Source organism: Chroicocephalus ridibundus, chromosome 28 (assembly GCF_963924245.1).
Source record: "Chroicocephalus ridibundus chromosome 28, bChrRid1.1, whole genome shotgun sequence".
Lineage (NCBI taxonomy): Eukaryota > Metazoa > Chordata > Aves > Charadriiformes > Laridae > Chroicocephalus > Chroicocephalus ridibundus.
Genome location: NC_086311.1, coordinates 988243 through 1006055, shown reverse-complemented (window position 1 = coordinate 1006055; position 17813 = coordinate 988243). Strand labels below are relative to the sequence as shown.

The window sequence follows — 17813 nt, the reverse complement described above, 5'->3', positions numbered from 1 at the left end:
CGAGCCTGAACGTTGCTCCTTTAACTCCGCCAGAAGTGGGAAAAGCAAAAAATCCAATGGCATTTGCCCCTTTTTCGGGTCGCACCGTGCAAGGCCCCAGGCACCTCGCTAAGCTTCACCCCCCAAGACGTCCTCCCCGGCCTCGTCGCTTCGGCTGCGCCTCTTCCTCTCTCTCTGGCGTTTAATCATGAATAACTAATTACTGGGGTGCTGCGGGTAATCACCACAAATTCCTCGTCGCTCGGAGGGCAAAGTTGGGTTGGGAAACGCAACCACATCGTAACTTTGGTTCTTATTCTGCAATTTTTGGCAATAGGCTTTTTTTTTTCCCCCCCTTTAAGGTTGCTTTTTCTGTGGGGTTGGGGTGGTGGGGGGGGTTGAGGTTGCGTTGGTTTTTTTTGGTTTTGGGGGACGAAACTGGGTATTTGGGTTGGAGGAGTGCTTCCCACAGCCTCTTAAGAGCTGACGCAAAGGTTTTGAGCCCGTTTTGTCCTGTTTTGCCTGGGATTCTGCAACTCGGCTTTACTACAAACCCAGCTCCTCCGGGCGCTGCAGCGGGAGGAGCTGAGCCCGTCGCCGGTCACGTAGGCGCAGAGGCCACCGCCGCCGATCCGAAACCTGGAGGGAGAAATGAGAGAACCTACCTTAGATGGGGCGAACAGGAAAAAGGAGAAGAATCACACGTTGGGCTTCGAATTGTCAGGCATCCTCGTGGGTATCGATATGCCAATATTGATGCTGAACTATTTCTATCTTGGCAGGGTTGGTTGTAAGAAAGCGAAAGCTTTGCAGGAAAAATAAACATATTTAAAAATATTTAAAAAAATAAAAATCCAACAAACAGTGTTTTCCACCACCAAAACCACCTCTTCCACCTCTCAAATCAAAGGGAAAAATGGAGACTCGGGGTGTTGCCTTTCCCAAATGTCGTTGGTCCTGTTGCTACCTCTGGATCCACCTCAGAAATGCACGTTTTTGGGGCTGAGGAAACACATTCCGATGAAAAATGTGGACTCACAGGTGAGAGAAACGCGAGTTGTTCACCCATTTCCACGGTTGCTCCCCATCTCCCCGCGAAAGGCCGATCCAATGCTCTGAGGTGCCTTTGTATCTCACCACAAAGCTCTGAAAAAGAGGAGAGAGAAAAGTTTTAGGGCAGATCACGGGGCTTTGGGACATCTCCACCACCTGCAGAAACCTCCTCCCAACCAATAATCTACATTTTACTACTTTCTCCTACTCCTTTAAGTCTCTTTTGGGGCTTGAACCTTTCAATCTGCTACCAAAAAGGGTCATCTTTAAGGCGGAACTTGATTATTACATAGAAAAAGGGTTTTTTTTGGATATCGGTCTTGCATTGGTTGGCTTTAGAGAGAAATTTGAAGAGACCCATGATGACCTACCCTCAAGAAAACCATTTTCCACACCTCCTCACCCCAGATCTCCAAGGAAAAGCTTGGAAGAACAGTCAGAAAACCCAAAAGTTGGTGGCTTTTATTTTTCCCCCACATTAAGCACGTCCTCGTGTCTCCTTACCAACTCCTCCACGCCGTCGAGCATGGCCAAGGAAGCCCCAAGCGCTGAGCAGTTGTTCTGGCCGGATGTCCAGTTCCCCTCAATCTCCGAAAAATAGTAGCATTTTCCTCTGTACCCGATCCAGTCGAAGGGACACCGAAAACAGGGGGGGGACCAAGGGTGAAAAGCCTGCGCTGTCATCGAGAGAGCAATGGGACGGTCATCCTCCACCCCACGCCCTCCAAAAGTCTTGCATCTATCTCAACAGTGGGAGGAAAATTAAAATCGAGACACGGAGAGAAATCTTGGGTGGGTTGGAGGGAGGAAACCATCTCAAATCATGGCCCAGCTTGGGGCGTTGGACAAGAAATGGGGGTGCTCTACCTTCAGAGAAGAAAACAGGGTGGTGGCCTTCAAAGACACAAATTTTAGGAGGGTTTCCAGAATAACCCCATCCCTAAATGTGCCCTTTGCTATCGCTCTCTGTCATCAATGCAAAAGTAGCGCCAGGCAAAGGAGAGAAAGAAAAGTTCTCTTGTTCCTGAAGAACTCTTGGCTTGGTGGAACTCAGGCCAACATCTCTTGCTTGGACCAGCAGAGGAGAAATGGTACCCCCCTTCTCTGAAAAAAACCACCTTTGGGGCAGCTGAGATGACCGTATGCGTGAAACAGCACTTTCTGTTGGGTTTTTAAAGATTTCTAGATGAAATCAGCTCCTACACAGAGGAGATGGGTTTGGTCTTCTCTTAGAAAGGCTTCTCTGCTCACCCAAACGCCCCTCTCCTGGAGAGGACGTGCTTGGGTTGGGAGCATGGAGGTGGGTCTGGCACCTGCACAACCACCCGAAGTATCTCAGAGACATTCCCCACGAGATGGAAACCTCGATACTCACCTGCAAAAGTGACGGCAGTAACGAGCAGAGCCATGAAAAGCACGGCCATTGTCACCTGAAAGGCCACCCGCGCCTCCGCCTTCATCTCAAGGTTGTGACCTGCAGGAGAAGAAAGACCTTCAACGCCTTCGCGGGGGGCACCCAGGGGACCAACACGCCCCAGGTCCAGGCTGGTGGCCCAAAAGGTGCTTTTTCCTCCATCTGCTGGAGGATGAAGAGGACTTTTAACGCAAGTGGCCCATATTGAGCCATTGTGGGGGGTGCTGAGCCCCACATCTGAGCGACTTGGGTGATGCCCATCAAAAACATCTTTGGGAAGAGCCTTCCTGAAGGAGAAGCATCATTTGGTGCCCAAATGATGAGAGATCCGTCTCTTCCCGACGCCACGGGGACTCACTGTTGTTTTGGGGGAGAAACACCAAAAATTCCTCTTCATATGGACTAAAATTATATATTTTTTTTATTATTTTTGGGAAGTCTTCCTTAGAGCAGGGGAATGTTGTCTTCTCCCCAGTTCGAGCTGTAAACTCCTGCTCTCAAATGCACCATAATTAAAATAAATTAAAATAAACTAATTTAAATTCACCATAATTAAAATTATGTTTTAATTTCAGGTTTCTGTGTCATTATTTAAGCTCCGTGGACTTTTTTTTTCTACCTAATTGGAGACATTTTGGGTCTTGAAAAGGATCTGAGTCCTGATCACTCCAACTCTGGGTCTTGTGATCGACAAAATCCTCTTTTTCCCCCTGGCATAAGCAAAGAAAACGCTGTTTCCTAAAGGTTTTGCGCAAAAATCTCATCGTTTTCACCCATTTTTTTTTTTTAAGCTTCGCCCTCTTTGGCCCCATCTGTCACAGGATCAAAATCTCATGGGACAACCCTTCCTTTCCCCTCTTCCTCCCCCTCTTCCCCACGCAAAAACAGTATTAGAAAGTGAGAAAAGAAATATGCCAAATAATGTTAAAAAGCCATATTAAAAAAAAATGACAAATAATAATAATAATTAAAAAAAATAATCGACAAATCAAAAAAAACCCAAAAAAAATCAACAAATAAAAATAAAAAACCCACCATTCCCCAAATCTTAGTCCCTGGCTGCGGAGAGAGAGATGATGGAAAAGACCCAAAAAGGCCCTTTTCTACCTTATTTCTACCGGAGGATGATGAAGGTGGGAGGAAGAGCCGGGAGAAGTAAAAGTGCTGAAGGGAAGGCAGAGATTAATAAGTGTTTTGCCGATGTGTCTAAACTGGACCTAAATCCCACTTATTTTTTGGTGTTTTTAACACTTCAGCTGGTCAAAAATTTATTTATTCTCATTTAGAATAAAGCAGAAATTTAGGATATTTGGGGGGAAAAAAACAAAATGACTCAGAAGTGGCTCAAGTGCCTCAGGGAGGATGAATCGCGGATGAGAATAACCCAAAATGTCTGAAATTTGAGCATTTACACCAAAAATCCCACCTGCTGAGCAACAAAAATTTTCCCCTGAGGGAAGTGGTAGAAAAAGCTTTTTTTTTTTTTTTTGTCTCTCTGAGCCCCCCCCTCCCCCAGCTCAGCTGGTTTTTGTTCTCAACTTGTAAAAGTAGTAAAAAAAAACCAACACAACAACCCAAAACTGGAACAAAACAGCAATTAGTCAGTTCATCGCTCTCCAGTTACCTGCCCCTGTGCTCCTTTCCGCACTTGAAAACCTGGAAAAATCCCTCGTTTCCTTCATTTTGGGGGGGTTTCGCCTCCACCGGGGCCTCGCCTGCCGAGTTTCAGAGGTGTCATGAGGGCTGTCGGGCCTCAGCCTCCCGGAGGTGGGAAATCTTTGCAGAAAACGTTACTTTTTGTCCCGGTGTGTCTCTAAATGCTCCAGCTGGTGGTTCAAAATCTCCACACAATAAATCTCACCGTAATTAAAGTCTTCTCCCCAGAATTAAAATTCCACGCTCCTCCCCCCCAGTCAAACTTCCTCTCCCCGGTCAAAACTTTCTCCCCGCAATTAAAGTTTTTTCCCCATAATTAGTTCTCTCCCCCCAGTTAAAGCTTTTTTCCCCATAATTAGTTTTCTCCCCCCCGATTAAAATCTTCTCCTTCTCCTTGAAATTAAAATTCTCTCCCCGTAAAGTTTTCTCCCCGCAATCAAACTTTCCGCCCCCCAAATTAAACTTTTCTCCCGGAACTAAAACCTCACTGCAATTAAGATTTTTCTCCCCAATTCAAGTTCTCTCCCTGCAACCAACCTTTTCTCTCCCCAGTTACGTTTTCTCCCTCAGCTCAAATCCGCCTGCAATTAAAAATCTCTCGTTTTGTCCCCCCAGTTAAAGTGTTTGTCCCCCCCCAGCTCACCCCGAGCCGTGCCGTCGGGACGCGCAGGATCCCGCCACGCGCCTCTCTCCGGCCACGAGAACTGGGAAATAAAAAGGCTTAAGAAATGTAAATAATTTCATGTTTGGGGTTTTTTTTTTTTTTTCTGGGGGATTTTCATGAGGATCCTCCGGGGCGGGGGGGGGGGGGGGGGGGGAAGAGGCTGCCTGGCCGAGATTTCCCTCCCAGCCCCCCCCGCACCCGACTCAGCTCTTTTTCCCTAATTTCCAGCAGGTTTGGTTACTTGGTTTTTTGGTTTTTTGGGTTTTTTTTGTTTTGTTTTGTTTTGTTTTTTTTTAAATGGGGAGGACAAGTTATCCAAAAATGTTTATTTTTGGGGTGCAGGAGGGGAAAACGCCGTGTGCCGGAGCTCACGCTGCGCCGGGGCGTTGGGGAACCCAAAAGGATGAGGTTCCTTCCAGCTCTTAAAAAAAGATACAAAAAAAATATATATATATAAAATATAAATATATATTTATATATAAAATAGAAAAATATTTCTTTTTTTTTTTTATATTTTATTTACCTTCTGGGGGGAAGAACGTTTTAATTGCTGGGGGGAGGGGGGGGGGAAGGGGCGGATTTTAATTGGGAGGATGAAAATTTTAATTGGGGGGAGAAAATTTTAACTGCAGGAAGAATTGAATTGGAGGAGAAAACTTTAAATATCTAAAAATATATAGATACATCTACTTATACATAAATATATACAAATAAAAATATAAATATTTATATATATAAAAACCATAAATTTATATATATATTTAAAACCATATATAAAAATCTCTTTTTCCAATGCCAACCCACAGCCCCAATAAATTAAACGAATCAAAACCCCCACTCCCCCCAAGAAATCAAATTAATTCATCCAACCGGGAAAATACTGAAAAAAAAAAAAAGTGTTCTTGCGATTAAGTTATCCACTTTTTTTTTTACCCAAAACCCTAATTTCTTTTCTTTTTTTTAAAGCAATGGTCACACGCCACCGGAGCGGCTGCTTTTCCAGGGTGCAGAAAACGCTTTAAAGCAAAGCGGAAGAGCAGGTCACCGCAAAAACTGCGGGGGGTGGGGGGGGGGAAGGGAAAGAATAAAAATAAGCTAACAAAAAAAATAAAAATAAAACCGTAGAAAGAAAAAATAAAAAGAAAGTTATTACAAAACCCCAAAATTAAAATAAAACCCAAACAACAAAATTAAAACCAAAAATTAAAATGAAAATGAAAGGCAGTGCTTTTCCTGCCGGCATCTCCGAGACCCTCTAAGAAATCCCATCCGAGGCAGGAAAAGCAGGTCTTTAATCTGTTTTTTTTCCCCTTTTTTCTATTTTCCCCTCCTTTTTAAATTCTTTTTAATTTTTCCTTCGTGTTTGCTACCAGCCCCGACCAGCACAGGGGCTCAAACCCAGTTCTCCCCCGTCCACCCACGGTGCTCCCAGTGCCCCACAGCGCTCCTGACCGGTGGCCCAGCTGCTCTCAAACCTCTGAAAAACGATAGAAAAATGGAAAAATGAAACAGAAATGGAAAAATTAAATAGACATGGAAAATGAGCCCGGCAACTGGGCACACTGGGAGGAGTCCAGGCAAGGCAAATGGGACCTCAAATGGATAACTGGAAAAGAGAAAGTGAGTGAGCCCTAAAAAAAAAAAGCAGGAAAATGGGATTTATTAATTTTTTTCTCCGGCAAAATGCAGGGGGGAAATGGGGATGATGCTCTTGGAAATGGGAATGGTGCGACCGAGCGAGGAGACTGGATTTAGGGCCAAAAAAAAAAAAAAAAGGGGTTTTCCCCCCACCACAGTGGCCTCGGCGCTTGGGGAACATCACTTGATGCTGGGAAAATCCTGAAATTCCTTCTTCCCCCAAAACAGAGGGGCCTGGCCTGGATCCTTCCGGGGGGGGAACAATGTCTGGATGGGACTCACCAGTCAAGGCCACCAGTAGGACCAGCACCACCCACACGGCGATGGAAACCCACCCACGAGGGGGATCTTCCCACTCCAGCGTCTTGGCCATGGACCTCAGGGGAGGAAGAAGCAGGAAAAAATTGGAGGTGAGTCTTTCTTCTCCCCAGTTTCGCCCTTTTTCTGATAACTTCTCACGATAATTCTCAGTGGGGGCACAATGAGTCATCCAGAGAGTGGTTGTCACGAAAAACCACATCCTTCGTCCCCTCAGAGAGCAAGGGCAGACGCCAGCACCGGGTTTTGTGTTGCTTTTTCCTCCAGCTCAAAAAGGAGATGCAGAAGGTTCAAAGACAATATTTGGGTCTTCCTCAAAAGCTGAGGAGGGGGATGAGCTGGTGCTGGGACCATGCCGGGATGGGGGGAGTCGTCCTCTTCTCAGCATTCATGGCTGAGCAGAGGGGTTTCGGGGACTGGATTTGGGTGGTGGCGAAGGTGGAGGAGGGAGAACTTGGAAGGTTTCCACCATCTTCTCCTTGAAGAGCATCACTGGGTAGGACGTTTCTCCAGCCATGGAGACTCATGGAACGTCTTCTCCATGGAAACCTTCTCCCAGTCATTGATTCCGTCAATTTTTTTTTGGTCGTCTCCACCAGAAAGGAGATTTTTATCCCTCTCTACCCCTTTGCTCCACCAGCCTCCTTGCTCCAGAGCAGAAGCAGCCCCGTGCAGCCAACGTGAGCTCAAGTGTCTCAAAAAAACCCTGAAATTGCTCTGGTAAATTCACAATTTCCAGCAAAGATCATTTATCTAATCCATCCTTGGCAAGGAGGAGAGTTTGTCACTGCCCAAAAATCCCTTGGGACTCAGTGGAGGAGGAAGAAATTGGAGGGGACACCTGGAAAACATAAGTATTGCTCAGTCCCACCTTGTGCATCTGACACTTGGTCCATCTAAGGCAGCCCCAAGGCATGAGCTGACCCGGGTGGAAAATATTCCTGCAGATTTTGGGCCCTAAAACCAGATTTTTGGCAATAACTTGAAGGCATCCATGGGAAGTTCTCACCCACCATCTCCTTTCTTGTCCTTCCCCACCCAGAGGTGCTGTTGCCACCATCTCTGTGGCCTTGTTGCAGACCCCAGTTTGGATTTCCCCCAGGGATAAAGCCATCCTACCTGTCTCCTTCCAGCTCCTCAAATCCACCTGGGACTTCTACTGGCTCACATGGAGCTTCCTGACGAGGGCTCACCCAGTTTTGATTTACACCACGGAAAGGTGCTACCAGACCGGGCAACGGTGCCAACGTAGGATGAAGGTGGAAGATTTCTACAAGCCGAGGGCAAATATCAGGGACAACGTCTCGCTGGTGCTCCAGGACGCCCGGGCAGATGATGCCAGGGTTTACCAGTTGATGGTGCAGGGTCTGGACATGGCACGTATTGTGCAGGTCACTCTGATTCTACAAGGTAATGATGGCTTTGGGGGATGATCCACCAAATGCCAAGAGAGGTGGGGAGGAGCAACCAGCAGGTTGGGAAAGCCCAGGAGAAGGTTTTTCTGGGAAGCAAATACTTGCTGAGCCTGCCCAAAATGCAAAAAAAAAAAAAAAAAAAAAAAAAAAAAAAGAAAGATAATTTCAAAGAAAACCACCTAGTCTTAGGAAGACAAAGACTTTGCTGATTTACAGAGCCCTTATAGACGAGGTGGGACAAGGTTGGACAAGATGGGACAGCCTCTCCTTTCCACATGCAGGTACTTTCTCCCCATTATTCCTCTCCAGCAACCCTGTCCGGGCCCACCTCAACCAGACGGCGCTGCTCTCCTTCTCCCTGCGGACCCCCAGCTCGGGCTGGGACTTCATCCACGTCACCTGGGAGCTCATCAGCAGCCCCAGGAACTGTCCTGTCCTCACCTACACCTTGGCTGGTTGCACGGGGGAAGCCAAGGACTGGTGGGAATGGAGCTGCAGCATCTTCTGGGAGGTGGACGGGACGTATGGGCAACGGGGGGACATTCAACCCAACGGCACCCTGACCCTCCGGAACATCCAGGACGAGGACGTGGGGACCAACCTGGTGACGGTGCAAACCCCAGAGGAGATGGCTTGCGTGGCCCTCAACCTGTCCGTAAGCAGAAGTAACCTAGAAAAGAGGAAAAATAATTAAAAAAAAAAAAAAAAGCACATTTAGACCCATTGAGAGGTGGGGAGAGGGTGGAGCGAAGGGGAGAAGCGGCGCTAATGGGGGAGGAAAATGCGGAAACAGAGAGAAAAAACAAGTGTTAAACTACGGGATGAGAAAGAGCAAAAAGAGCAGAAAGGCCTGTTAGGGGACCGTGTACCGTGGGTCCCCACCTCGCGGTTGACTGCTCCACTTCGACGTGGAAACCAGGGGTTTGAAAGGCAACTGGGGAAGAAATCTCCGCCTATTTTTTTTTTTTGTTGTTTTTTTTTTTTGTTTGGTTTTTTTTTTTTTTTTTTTTTTTTTTTGGAGATTTATCAAAAAAACAGGTTCCCCCAGCTTTGCACTTACCCGTTTTGGGCAGTTTCTAGCAGCTTCCCCCCCCCCCCGCCCCCGCCCCAGTTTGGGTTCATTTTCTGAGAATTTGGGGAAAGCTGAAAAACGTGGGCAGGGGAGTTTTTCCTTCCCTCTCTGCCATGGGGATGGGAACAGCGCTGAGACCCAAAGCACCGCTAAAAAACACGCCCCAAATTAACCGGTAACCGAAAAGTTGCAGGCACATCACGTCCGTACTCTTTGCCGCTGGTTAAAATGGGTAGGAAAATAAAAATTAAAAAAAATATATATATTAATCCACGGGAGTGACAGCGCTACCCTGGCACTGGGAGGAGGAGGAGGCAGCTCTCCCCAGTGGGAGAAGGCCTTCACGCACCTTTTTTTTTGTCCCAAACACCTTAAAAAAAAAAAAAAAAAAAAAAGTGCTGCTTTCGGAAACAGCTCTTTGTGGGCAGCCGTGGCGGGTGGAGGAGCAGAGCGAAGCAGGGGGTGGGTTTTTTTTTTTAGCTGCGACGCGAGTCACAAAAACCCACCGCTGGTCTCCGAAGGGGAAAAGAACTCTCTGGTGGCCCCATATTTAATGTCACAAGGGCAGGGACCGGCCGTGGCGTTGACCAATGTCTACGCCGAGCCACATGCGCCACCGCGCTCAGCTCCCGGCGGCCGCAGGAAGGGTCCCGGTAAGTGAATGTTCTCGGTGACGTCGCACGGTGGGTCCTTCTCCTTGGCGGTGGGCGGGGGCTCTGGGGGCTGATGGCTGCTGGAGCCCATCAAAGTGCAAGGAGGAAAGGACTTCCCCTGCCATTTCCATCCGTTTCCTGAGCTGATGGCGGCCAAAACCCAACGCTCGGCTCTCAAGCGGGGTTCGCCACCTGCCTCCAGCCTGGGGCAGAGCAACGGCGCACGCAGGTTTCTTTTCCATAGCCTGATTTTCTTGGAAATGATGGGGGGGGGCAGGAATACAGCCAGCCCCAAGGACATCCCTACCCCTCCATACGGGGCTTCACGTGCTCCCCTTTTTTCGCTGAGCGGCTTCTCCCCATCACTTTGAGCATCTCAAGGGCTTGGCTTTGGGTCCTTTCCTTCTCTGGGGAGAGGAACAGAGCTCCCAGCTCCGAGGTTTCACGGGTTTCCTTGTCGTGACTTCCTCAATCAAGCAGGAAAAGAGGTTTTGTGGTTTTTCTTGGTTCCATCGCTCCTACAGATGCTTGAAAGATTTCCTCGTTAAGCGGAGTGACACAGGGGGATGCGTCCGCTGAAAAAAGGGTGTTAAAAAAGGGGTAAAAACACCACCAAAGAGACATTTCCTTGCTCGATCCCAGTATGGGTCTTATTGCAGGTCCTCGGTGGTACTGGGCGCTGCTGGGAGCTGGATGGGTTGGGGCCGCGGCCCTGGCGGGCGTTGTGCTGTGGCTGCTGCAGCGACGCGGTGAGTGGCGCGGTCCGTCAGCCAAAACGGGGCAAGAAAAAAAAAATCTCCCCAAATCCAATGGCAGGTTTCTGCGACGGAAGCGATTTCTCCTGCGTTCCTAGCGGAGAGCAGCTCCTGCGCAACTGCTGCCCCTGATGGGCAGGAGGGGGGGAAGCTGCCAACACGTCCCCCCCGGACACCGATTTATATGTTTTTAGAGCCTGTCCTCACACAGGTCCCCTTCTCCGTCCTGGCCATAGGCTGGTCCGGGTGGGGAGGGACCTTAAAGACCACCGAGTTCCACCCCTCCTGCCTCTTCTCCAGGCTGAACCCCCCCAACTCTCTCAGCCCGGCCCCACAGCAGAGGGGCTCCAGCCCTCCCAGCATCTCCGGGGCCTCCTCTGGCCCCGCTCCAACAGCTCCGTGTCCCTCTGATGTTGCCAGAGCGCAGCAGAGGGGCAGAATCCCCCCACCTTGCCCTGCTGCCCGCGCTTGCCGGGGGCTTTCTGGGCTGCCAGCACACGTTGTCGGCTCCTGTTGAGCTTCTCACCCACCAACACCCCCAAGTCCTTCTCCTCAGGGCTGCTCTCCCATCCAGCCTGGATTTGTGCTTGGGATGGGGGTTGAAAGACCACAGAGGTTACCCCCCCTAAAGACTCCTACCCCAGGCAGCGCCTTGCTCCATCCCCAAGGGCTGCTTTTGCCCCAGGGTTTCACCCCGCAGGTTCCATCCTCTGTCCCACCACGCCGCCGCGGGTCAAACCCACCCTCGTTTCAGGTGGGGACCGCCCCATCCTGCAGCAGGACACGGCCCCGTGCTCCTGGGAAACCTGCCTGACCGACGCCAGTCGACATCCCGACGTCCCGCAGACCAAATGCTCCCTCGATTGCTTCCGCTTGCAGCTTCGCCAGCAGCTGTGCGAGCGAGGAAGCCACCACCCAGCAGGTACCGCGGCTCGGCATCACCTTTTGGGGTGCACGTGGAGAGCCCCCCACCTCGTTGAGGGTGCCAGAGGCTTCTTGTCCCCTCTCCACATGGGAGAGAGGAACAACAAGACCAGGAACACTGGGGAAAGCGCCACAAAATCCCCCCAATTCTGTCCCCATCCACGTCACCCTCTCCCTGTACCACCCCATGCCCTCACCACCTTCCTCTGTTGCTCCTCCTGCTTTCCCCCCACACCAAGGCGGGGGCGTTTCCAGCCCACCTTCCCAAAAAAATGCACCTGGAGGGGCTCAAACAGCAGGAAAAGGCTCCAGGGGCAGCCAGGGGATGAAGGCCCACTCGCACTCCTCCTCCGCTGCAGGCCCCTTGCCGTGCTGGCTCTGTCCCGCCGGCTGGCGGCCGTTCGCAGCCAAGTGCTACTGGGTTTCTACGAAAAGCAAAGCCTGGGGGACGGCGGCGGCGGACTGTGCGTACTGGCGAGCACAACTGGTCAGACTGGAGAGCCTGGAGGAGAAGGTAAATAACTGCCGGGGAGCTCCAGTGTTCCCCCTACATTTGGCTTTTTATTATTATTATTATTTATTTTTTAAAGCTTTGCTTTCTACAAAAAGCCACACAGCTTCCAGACTGGGGCTGAGCTTTCCTTAGGGGCTTGCAACGGGCCCAAGCCCACTCTGCCAGGCAGGATTTTGGGGGAAAAAAAACACCCTCAGAAATGTGAACACGGAGATTAAAGGAGAAGGGAAAATCTTCGCTGCCTCATATATGAGCTTCCAGGCCCCTCTCTCACCCCAAAAATGCTGCCCTGTCATCTCCAGTCCACACTCACACCCTCGTTGAAAGCACCCAGTGGCCTCCCCAGACCCCGGTTTGCAGCTGGGATGTGCCAAGCTCATCCCAGCCCACGGGAGGGATCAGGCTCTGAGACTCCATCCCTCCTCTCCCAGACTTTCATCGGGGAGATGCTGGGAAACACCTCCACGGCCTGGACGGGGCTGAGCTTCAACCAGTCAGGAGAGAAAGAGTGGACGTGGCGGGACGGATCCCCTTTACAGAAAGCCCTGTGAGTGCCTCCCTGCTCCGCTTCACCAGCGGGTTGCCATAACCACGTCCCAGGGGAAATATTTCCCAGCCCGATGCTCACCACAGACCTCGGCTGCTCCCAAAATCCCTCCGGAACCAGCAGCAACGCTCATGGGAGCGAATTAAAGCAGAGCGACGCGGGTCCAGTCTCTGCAGCCTGGCTGCTGAACTGGGAGAAGAGAGGGGAAAGAGCAATTAAACCTTTATTCCTATTTTACAAAGTGCAAAGGTGGGGAAATTTCAACCTCTTAAAAAGCAAGAGGATGCCCCAGTGGCAACATTTTTCATGCAGGGGTGCTGTCATAACTGCAGTGACCCCAGCATGCAGAAAAAAAAAAAGCAGTTTTTGGTAGAGATAATATTTATTAGACCAATATTACACACATGGGGGTCTGGAGGAGGAGAAATAAGTTTTGGGGGGAGCACGGGCTGCACCAACGCTTCTGCTTTCCCCCAAAAAAAGAGGCAAACGGGTGGTACATTCCCACACTCGCAGCTGAGCTGGCAACAGCCAACTCGAATCAGGGGTTTTTTGGCGGAGGGGGGAAAAACACACTCAAAGGAGGGAAATATTGTTGGTGGAAAGGCAGCGTCCAAGCGCAGGCCACCGGGCTGATTGCCGTCACCGTGCTCTAGGTCTCCGGTGATGGGTCCCAAGGAGGCGGACGCTTGTGCGGCGATTCGGAGGGGCGAGCTGCACTCCCACATCTGCAGCACCCCCTTGCACTGGATTTGCCAGAAAGAAGCCACCGGGATTTAAGGGCGGAGGAAACGCCACGAGGTTTCAACAGGACAAACTTCGGCGCCGGGATGGCAAAACGCAACCCAGAGCGGCGGTTCAGTGGGTCTGTGCCAAGGTTGGGGCCTTCTCCCGAGCAATTCTCTGTCCTTTCTCCACTTTGCGTTTCAGCTCCTCCAAATCCACCAAAAACACAAAGGCACCAAAATCAGCAAAGAGTTTTCTGAGTCTCTTGAATATTCCCCAAGTCTCTCTACAACTGCAAAAGCCAGAAAGACGCCGGAGGTCAGGCTAAAGTAAAGATTCTTTGGTTACAGCTCCATGTCATTGTCACGAGTTTCTGCCTTTGTACGCTAAAATTAAAATAAATACATACTACCAGGACACTCACTACTGTGTTGGGCAGGGTTAATAGCAGCTTGTGGTTGATCTCCTCTGCTGAGGGGGAGGTTTCAGGTGAAACTGAGGAATTCTGAATCCTTCTGGCTCCTGCCGGGACGCTTTTGCAGGTGGCTGCAGATGGAGTATTTCATCTGGGAGCACCAGTCGCTGCTGATCCCGTCGTGATTGACGTAGGCACATTGTCCCTTGCCTCGAACTTCGAACCTGCACCAAAGAACAGAAGAAAAACCTCAAAGGAAAGCACACGGGTTGGTGTCAGCCTCAGATCAACGCCTGAGCATCTCCCTTACGGGTTAACGGTGCCGCGAGGAGCAGGGAATACCCTTCCCAGCAAACAACCCGCCCCACAGGGAACAGAAACTGCCCCCCGCTCCACAACGGGGGAGTATTTTCAGTTGCTTGGTCCCAGGGGGGGTTCATCCAGGGATGTCCTCAACCCCCCGCCAGCATCTGCATCACACAAACCCACTGGCTGTGGTCCAAGTGCTTTAGCTCAAGCAAGAGTGGTGTTTAATTGCTCCCACCTCATTAAATTATATATATATATGTGCCGTCTTGCACTGAATCGCAGCCCAGGACATGGTTACGCTCTGCAGAAGACGACGGGACGTACGAGTTGTTGTAGAGAGACCCGTTGAGCCACTTCCAAGGTCCAAAACCGTCCCTGTGGAGACCGACCCAGTAGTGCATGGAACGCCCATAGCGCAGGAAGAAATCCTACCGGGGAAAAAAGGAAGTATCGCATGTATCTTCACACGACGGGAATCCCAAATCTGCTTCCCCAAAGCCATTGACACCCCAGTTCCTCAGGGATTTCCCATTTACCAGCTCCTTCCCAGTGTCGATGGTGGCCAAATGGGCTCCGAGAGCAAGGCAAGAGATCTCACTGCTGTTCCAATCCGCTTCATTCTCCACAAAGTAAAAGCACTTCTCCCCATACCCGATCCCGTTTTCCAGGCAGCTGGAAGGGACGGGAGAGGGGCAGGATGGACAAGACGGGCATTTTTTAGCTGGAAATAAGCAGAACATGTCCCGGTGACTTATGCCGGTGGGTTTTCTCTGGGGGAGAAGATGACTTTGGTGACGGACAACTCCATCCTCAGGCACTTACCCGCCAGGGCAATGACGGCGAGAAGCAACACTGCTACCACCAGGGTGACTCCGATGGGGACCTTTTTATCTTTAATGCACTTGAGGCTGAGACCTGGGGACAAACTGCGTGGAAGAGGCACGGCTGGCCAAGCCGTGGCACAAAAAACATCCCCACAGCTCTTCTATTCCCCCCATGGTGCCTCCAACACCTTGAAATACAGCCACAAAGCACAGAGGGGGGGCACAGTGGGGCACAGGCTCAGTTCGGGGGGTGCTTTCCTCAGCTACCAAGGGTTTTTTAGGGCTGCCTGACCTCACTGTGTCTTCTCCATCCCCACCCCAACCACCAGAGATGGGAACCAGACCCGCAGCTTGGGCTGCTCTGTGCCTCCTCCAGCTTTGCCTTCCTTACATCCTCCTCCCCCTCACCACAGTTACTTTAATTAAATTTTATCTGCCCAGGTAACACTACACCTGGACACGACCTCCAAAACGATGTCCCCAGAACAAGCCCAGTGCTTACTGGTCCCTTCTTCCTTCACTCTCCGCTGCGACAGCATCGTTACGGCAGTCAAGTCTTCACCTGCACAAAAGCAAGGAGCCCGTGCGAAAGAAGGGAGTTACCGCTCATGCTGTGAAGTTATTCCGTAGGAAATGCCTGACCTTGAGTATTTCTTCCTCCCAGGAGAGTCAAGGGAAAAAACAGTGTTTCCCTTCACTTGGTTAACATGCAGGGCAGGAAGGAAAACTTGATTTCATGAGTTCCACCTTCAAAAAACCCCGACTTGCTTGGTTTTTCCAAACCAACCTTGATTTTACTGGCTGCTGCCAGCTCTGTTTGCGCTGGAGAGGCGTTGTCTGAGTTAGAATCAGAACGGTTGGGGTTGGAAAGGACCTTAAAGACCATCCAGTTCCACGGGCAGGGATCTGGTTGCTCCAAGCCCTGTCCAACCTGGTCTTGAAGACCTCCAGGGCACCCACAGCTTCTCTGGGCAATCCGGGCCAGTGTCTCCCCACCCTCACGGGAAAGAATTTCTTCCCAATATCTAATTTAAATCTCCCCTCTTTCCGTTTAAAACCATTATCCCACAGCTCTTAAAACTTCTAGGAAAGGGGCTGGTGCTCACGTACCTGCGTCATGAGGAGCTTCTGCCATGCCTGGTGCCGCAGAGGAGGGGACAAAAAGACCCTCCGGGGACGAGCGTGTCCCTCAACTCCACCGCCACCAAGTTGAGCTGCGTCAAGAAGATCCTGAGACCGCAGCAGGGACCAGCCAGGTCCTTCTCCAGCCCGGGGATTTGCCAGGATGCTCCTCTGCTCACTAAAATAAAAAGACAAAAAGAACTCGTAATCCCCCCCCAAAACCTCAGCGCTGCTCAGCACAGCACTTATTTTTCCAAATTCCTTTCCTCAAAGCTCCTTTCTGTCTTTTTCCACATCCCTGCCCACGTCCACTCTGAATTATCGCTTCTCAAAACCTCCCACAAGTGCATATTTGTCTATGTTGTTCTTGCAAACTGTTTTTTCTAAATTCTTTGGATTTTTAACCTTACCCGGGTACAGCTTTTTCCACGGCAAACCGTGAACAGACTCAGGTCTCTCCTCAGCGAGGCAAAACTGGTCCCACGGGAGGTATTTACATCGTTATTCACATTTGCAAAAAAAATACTAAAGAGACCCCCAACGAGAACCCAACAATGCAAAACAGAAAAACCTGCCGTGTCTGTGCCAAAAAGCCTTTGAAGTCAACAGTTGCAGCTCCGCTAACAAAGAGCTTCTGTATTTAATTAAAATACATACACAGCCCTGGTCTGCAGCTGTGTTTGTTTATTATCAGCACTAAAACCACAAATTAAAGTACCTGCAATTTGATCCTTCCTCCATTCGCAGCAAGAACTTTCCAACCTTTGTGTGCACGCAAAGGTAAGAATCAAAAGGATACGCTTTTATTTTTCTCCCCAAACACTTGATTTTGAATAGGGTTTCATTGATGTAGCATTTTGCTACTGTCCCCAAGGCCCAAAACCCAAGTTATTTCTGCCCCGAGCTTGGTGTGTCTTTTGGAGTAAAAAAGCAGGTGACGGAGGAAAAGTCAAAAACAGCAAGCGGGGATCAAGGGAGAAACGTGATCATCAGAAAATACTCCCAAATACACTGGACTTACGGTAAAATAAAGACTTTTGTGTCCCAAAAAGTGCATCAGAAATGTTAAAGGCGAACGTTGTTCTAGTTCGTGGCCATAGCAGGGGGAAACATTGCTGCCCAGCGAAGCGAAGTCTACAAGTGTCACGTGGAGAGAAATGAAAACCACTTTTGTCTGGTGCCTGACGGGCGGAGAATTTGGGCAGCCCGCAGGACTGAATTCCTCGTGCCCTGGCAACACCCAAATACGGCCGCGAAAAGAGAAAAATCAACCTTTTTAGCTGCAGGGGTGTCCTACGCAAGGGGGGGACACAGCGAGGGGACACCCTGGGGTCACCCGGACACCAAAGTGGGACCCACAGCCCGGGGGGGGAGCGGGAGCCCCAGGGGAGAAGGGAGCAGAGTGTCGAGGGGGGAGATGCCAGAGGGTGGGGAAAAAATCCTGCCCCCCAACGAAGGAAAAAACAGGCTTTTCCACACCAGTTTCCCAGTCCGAACTGGCAGGGAAGCCACTGCGGAACCGGGGGTTTCCAGCTGCCAGGAGAGAACAGACAAGCTCCCACTGAGCAACCCACTTCCACTACGTTTTCCTCTCTGTAGCAGTGCAAAAAATGTAATTTCCCCCTCTCCGTGCCCACACCCTCCACCCAGATGAGGGATTTAAACACACGCAGGGATGCTCCCCGCTCCCAAACCCCAAATTTCTCCCTTATCTGTAGTACTGGGGCAAGAATCCTGCAAACTGGGAACAAGCAGAGGTGGTGAACAGGGAACATACCAAGCAGATGCCAAACCCCATCCCTCCTGCATCCTTTT

At 50.3% G+C, this 17813-nt stretch overlaps 2 protein-coding genes across 6 annotated transcripts; one reads left to right on the top strand and one right to left on the bottom strand.

Annotated features, from left to right (window-relative positions):
- Positions 1-10: 10 nt before the first annotated feature.
- LOC134507791 (uncharacterized) lies at positions 11-17013 on the bottom strand. The gene is made up of 16 exons (XM_063318660.1): positions 15987-17013; positions 15379-15438; positions 14875-14967; positions 14589-14773; positions 14377-14480; positions 13817-13967; positions 13249-13348; positions 7842-7992; positions 6687-6781; positions 5290-5316; positions 4071-4232; positions 2408-2506; positions 1537-1709; positions 1019-1125; positions 709-784; positions 11-677 (listed from the first exon to the last, which is right to left on the bottom strand). The coding sequence occupies exons 1-16, from the start codon at positions 16009-16011 to the stop codon at positions 456-458; spliced, it is 1830 nt and encodes a 609-aa protein (XP_063174730.1). The 5' UTR covers positions 16012-17013; the 3' UTR covers positions 11-455.
- LOC134507841 (killer cell lectin-like receptor subfamily F member 1) lies at positions 9489-13392 on the top strand. Of its 5 annotated transcripts, none has more exons than XM_063318782.1 (6): positions 9489-9862; positions 10522-10611; positions 11318-11539; positions 11901-12055; positions 12487-12602; positions 13259-13392. In XM_063318782.1, the coding sequence occupies exons 1-6, from the start codon at positions 9763-9765 to the stop codon at positions 13380-13382; spliced, it is 807 nt and encodes a 268-aa protein (XP_063174852.1). In that variant the 5' UTR covers positions 9489-9762; the 3' UTR covers positions 13383-13392. The 5 variants fall into 5 exon arrangements, with proteins under 5 accessions (XP_063174852.1, XP_063174849.1, XP_063174851.1 ...); XM_063318779.1 differs by having other exon boundaries at positions 11781-12055; XM_063318781.1 differs by lacking the exon at positions 12487-12602 and having other exon boundaries at positions 11372-12055; positions 13259-13372.
- Positions 17014-17813: the final 800 nt, after the last annotated feature.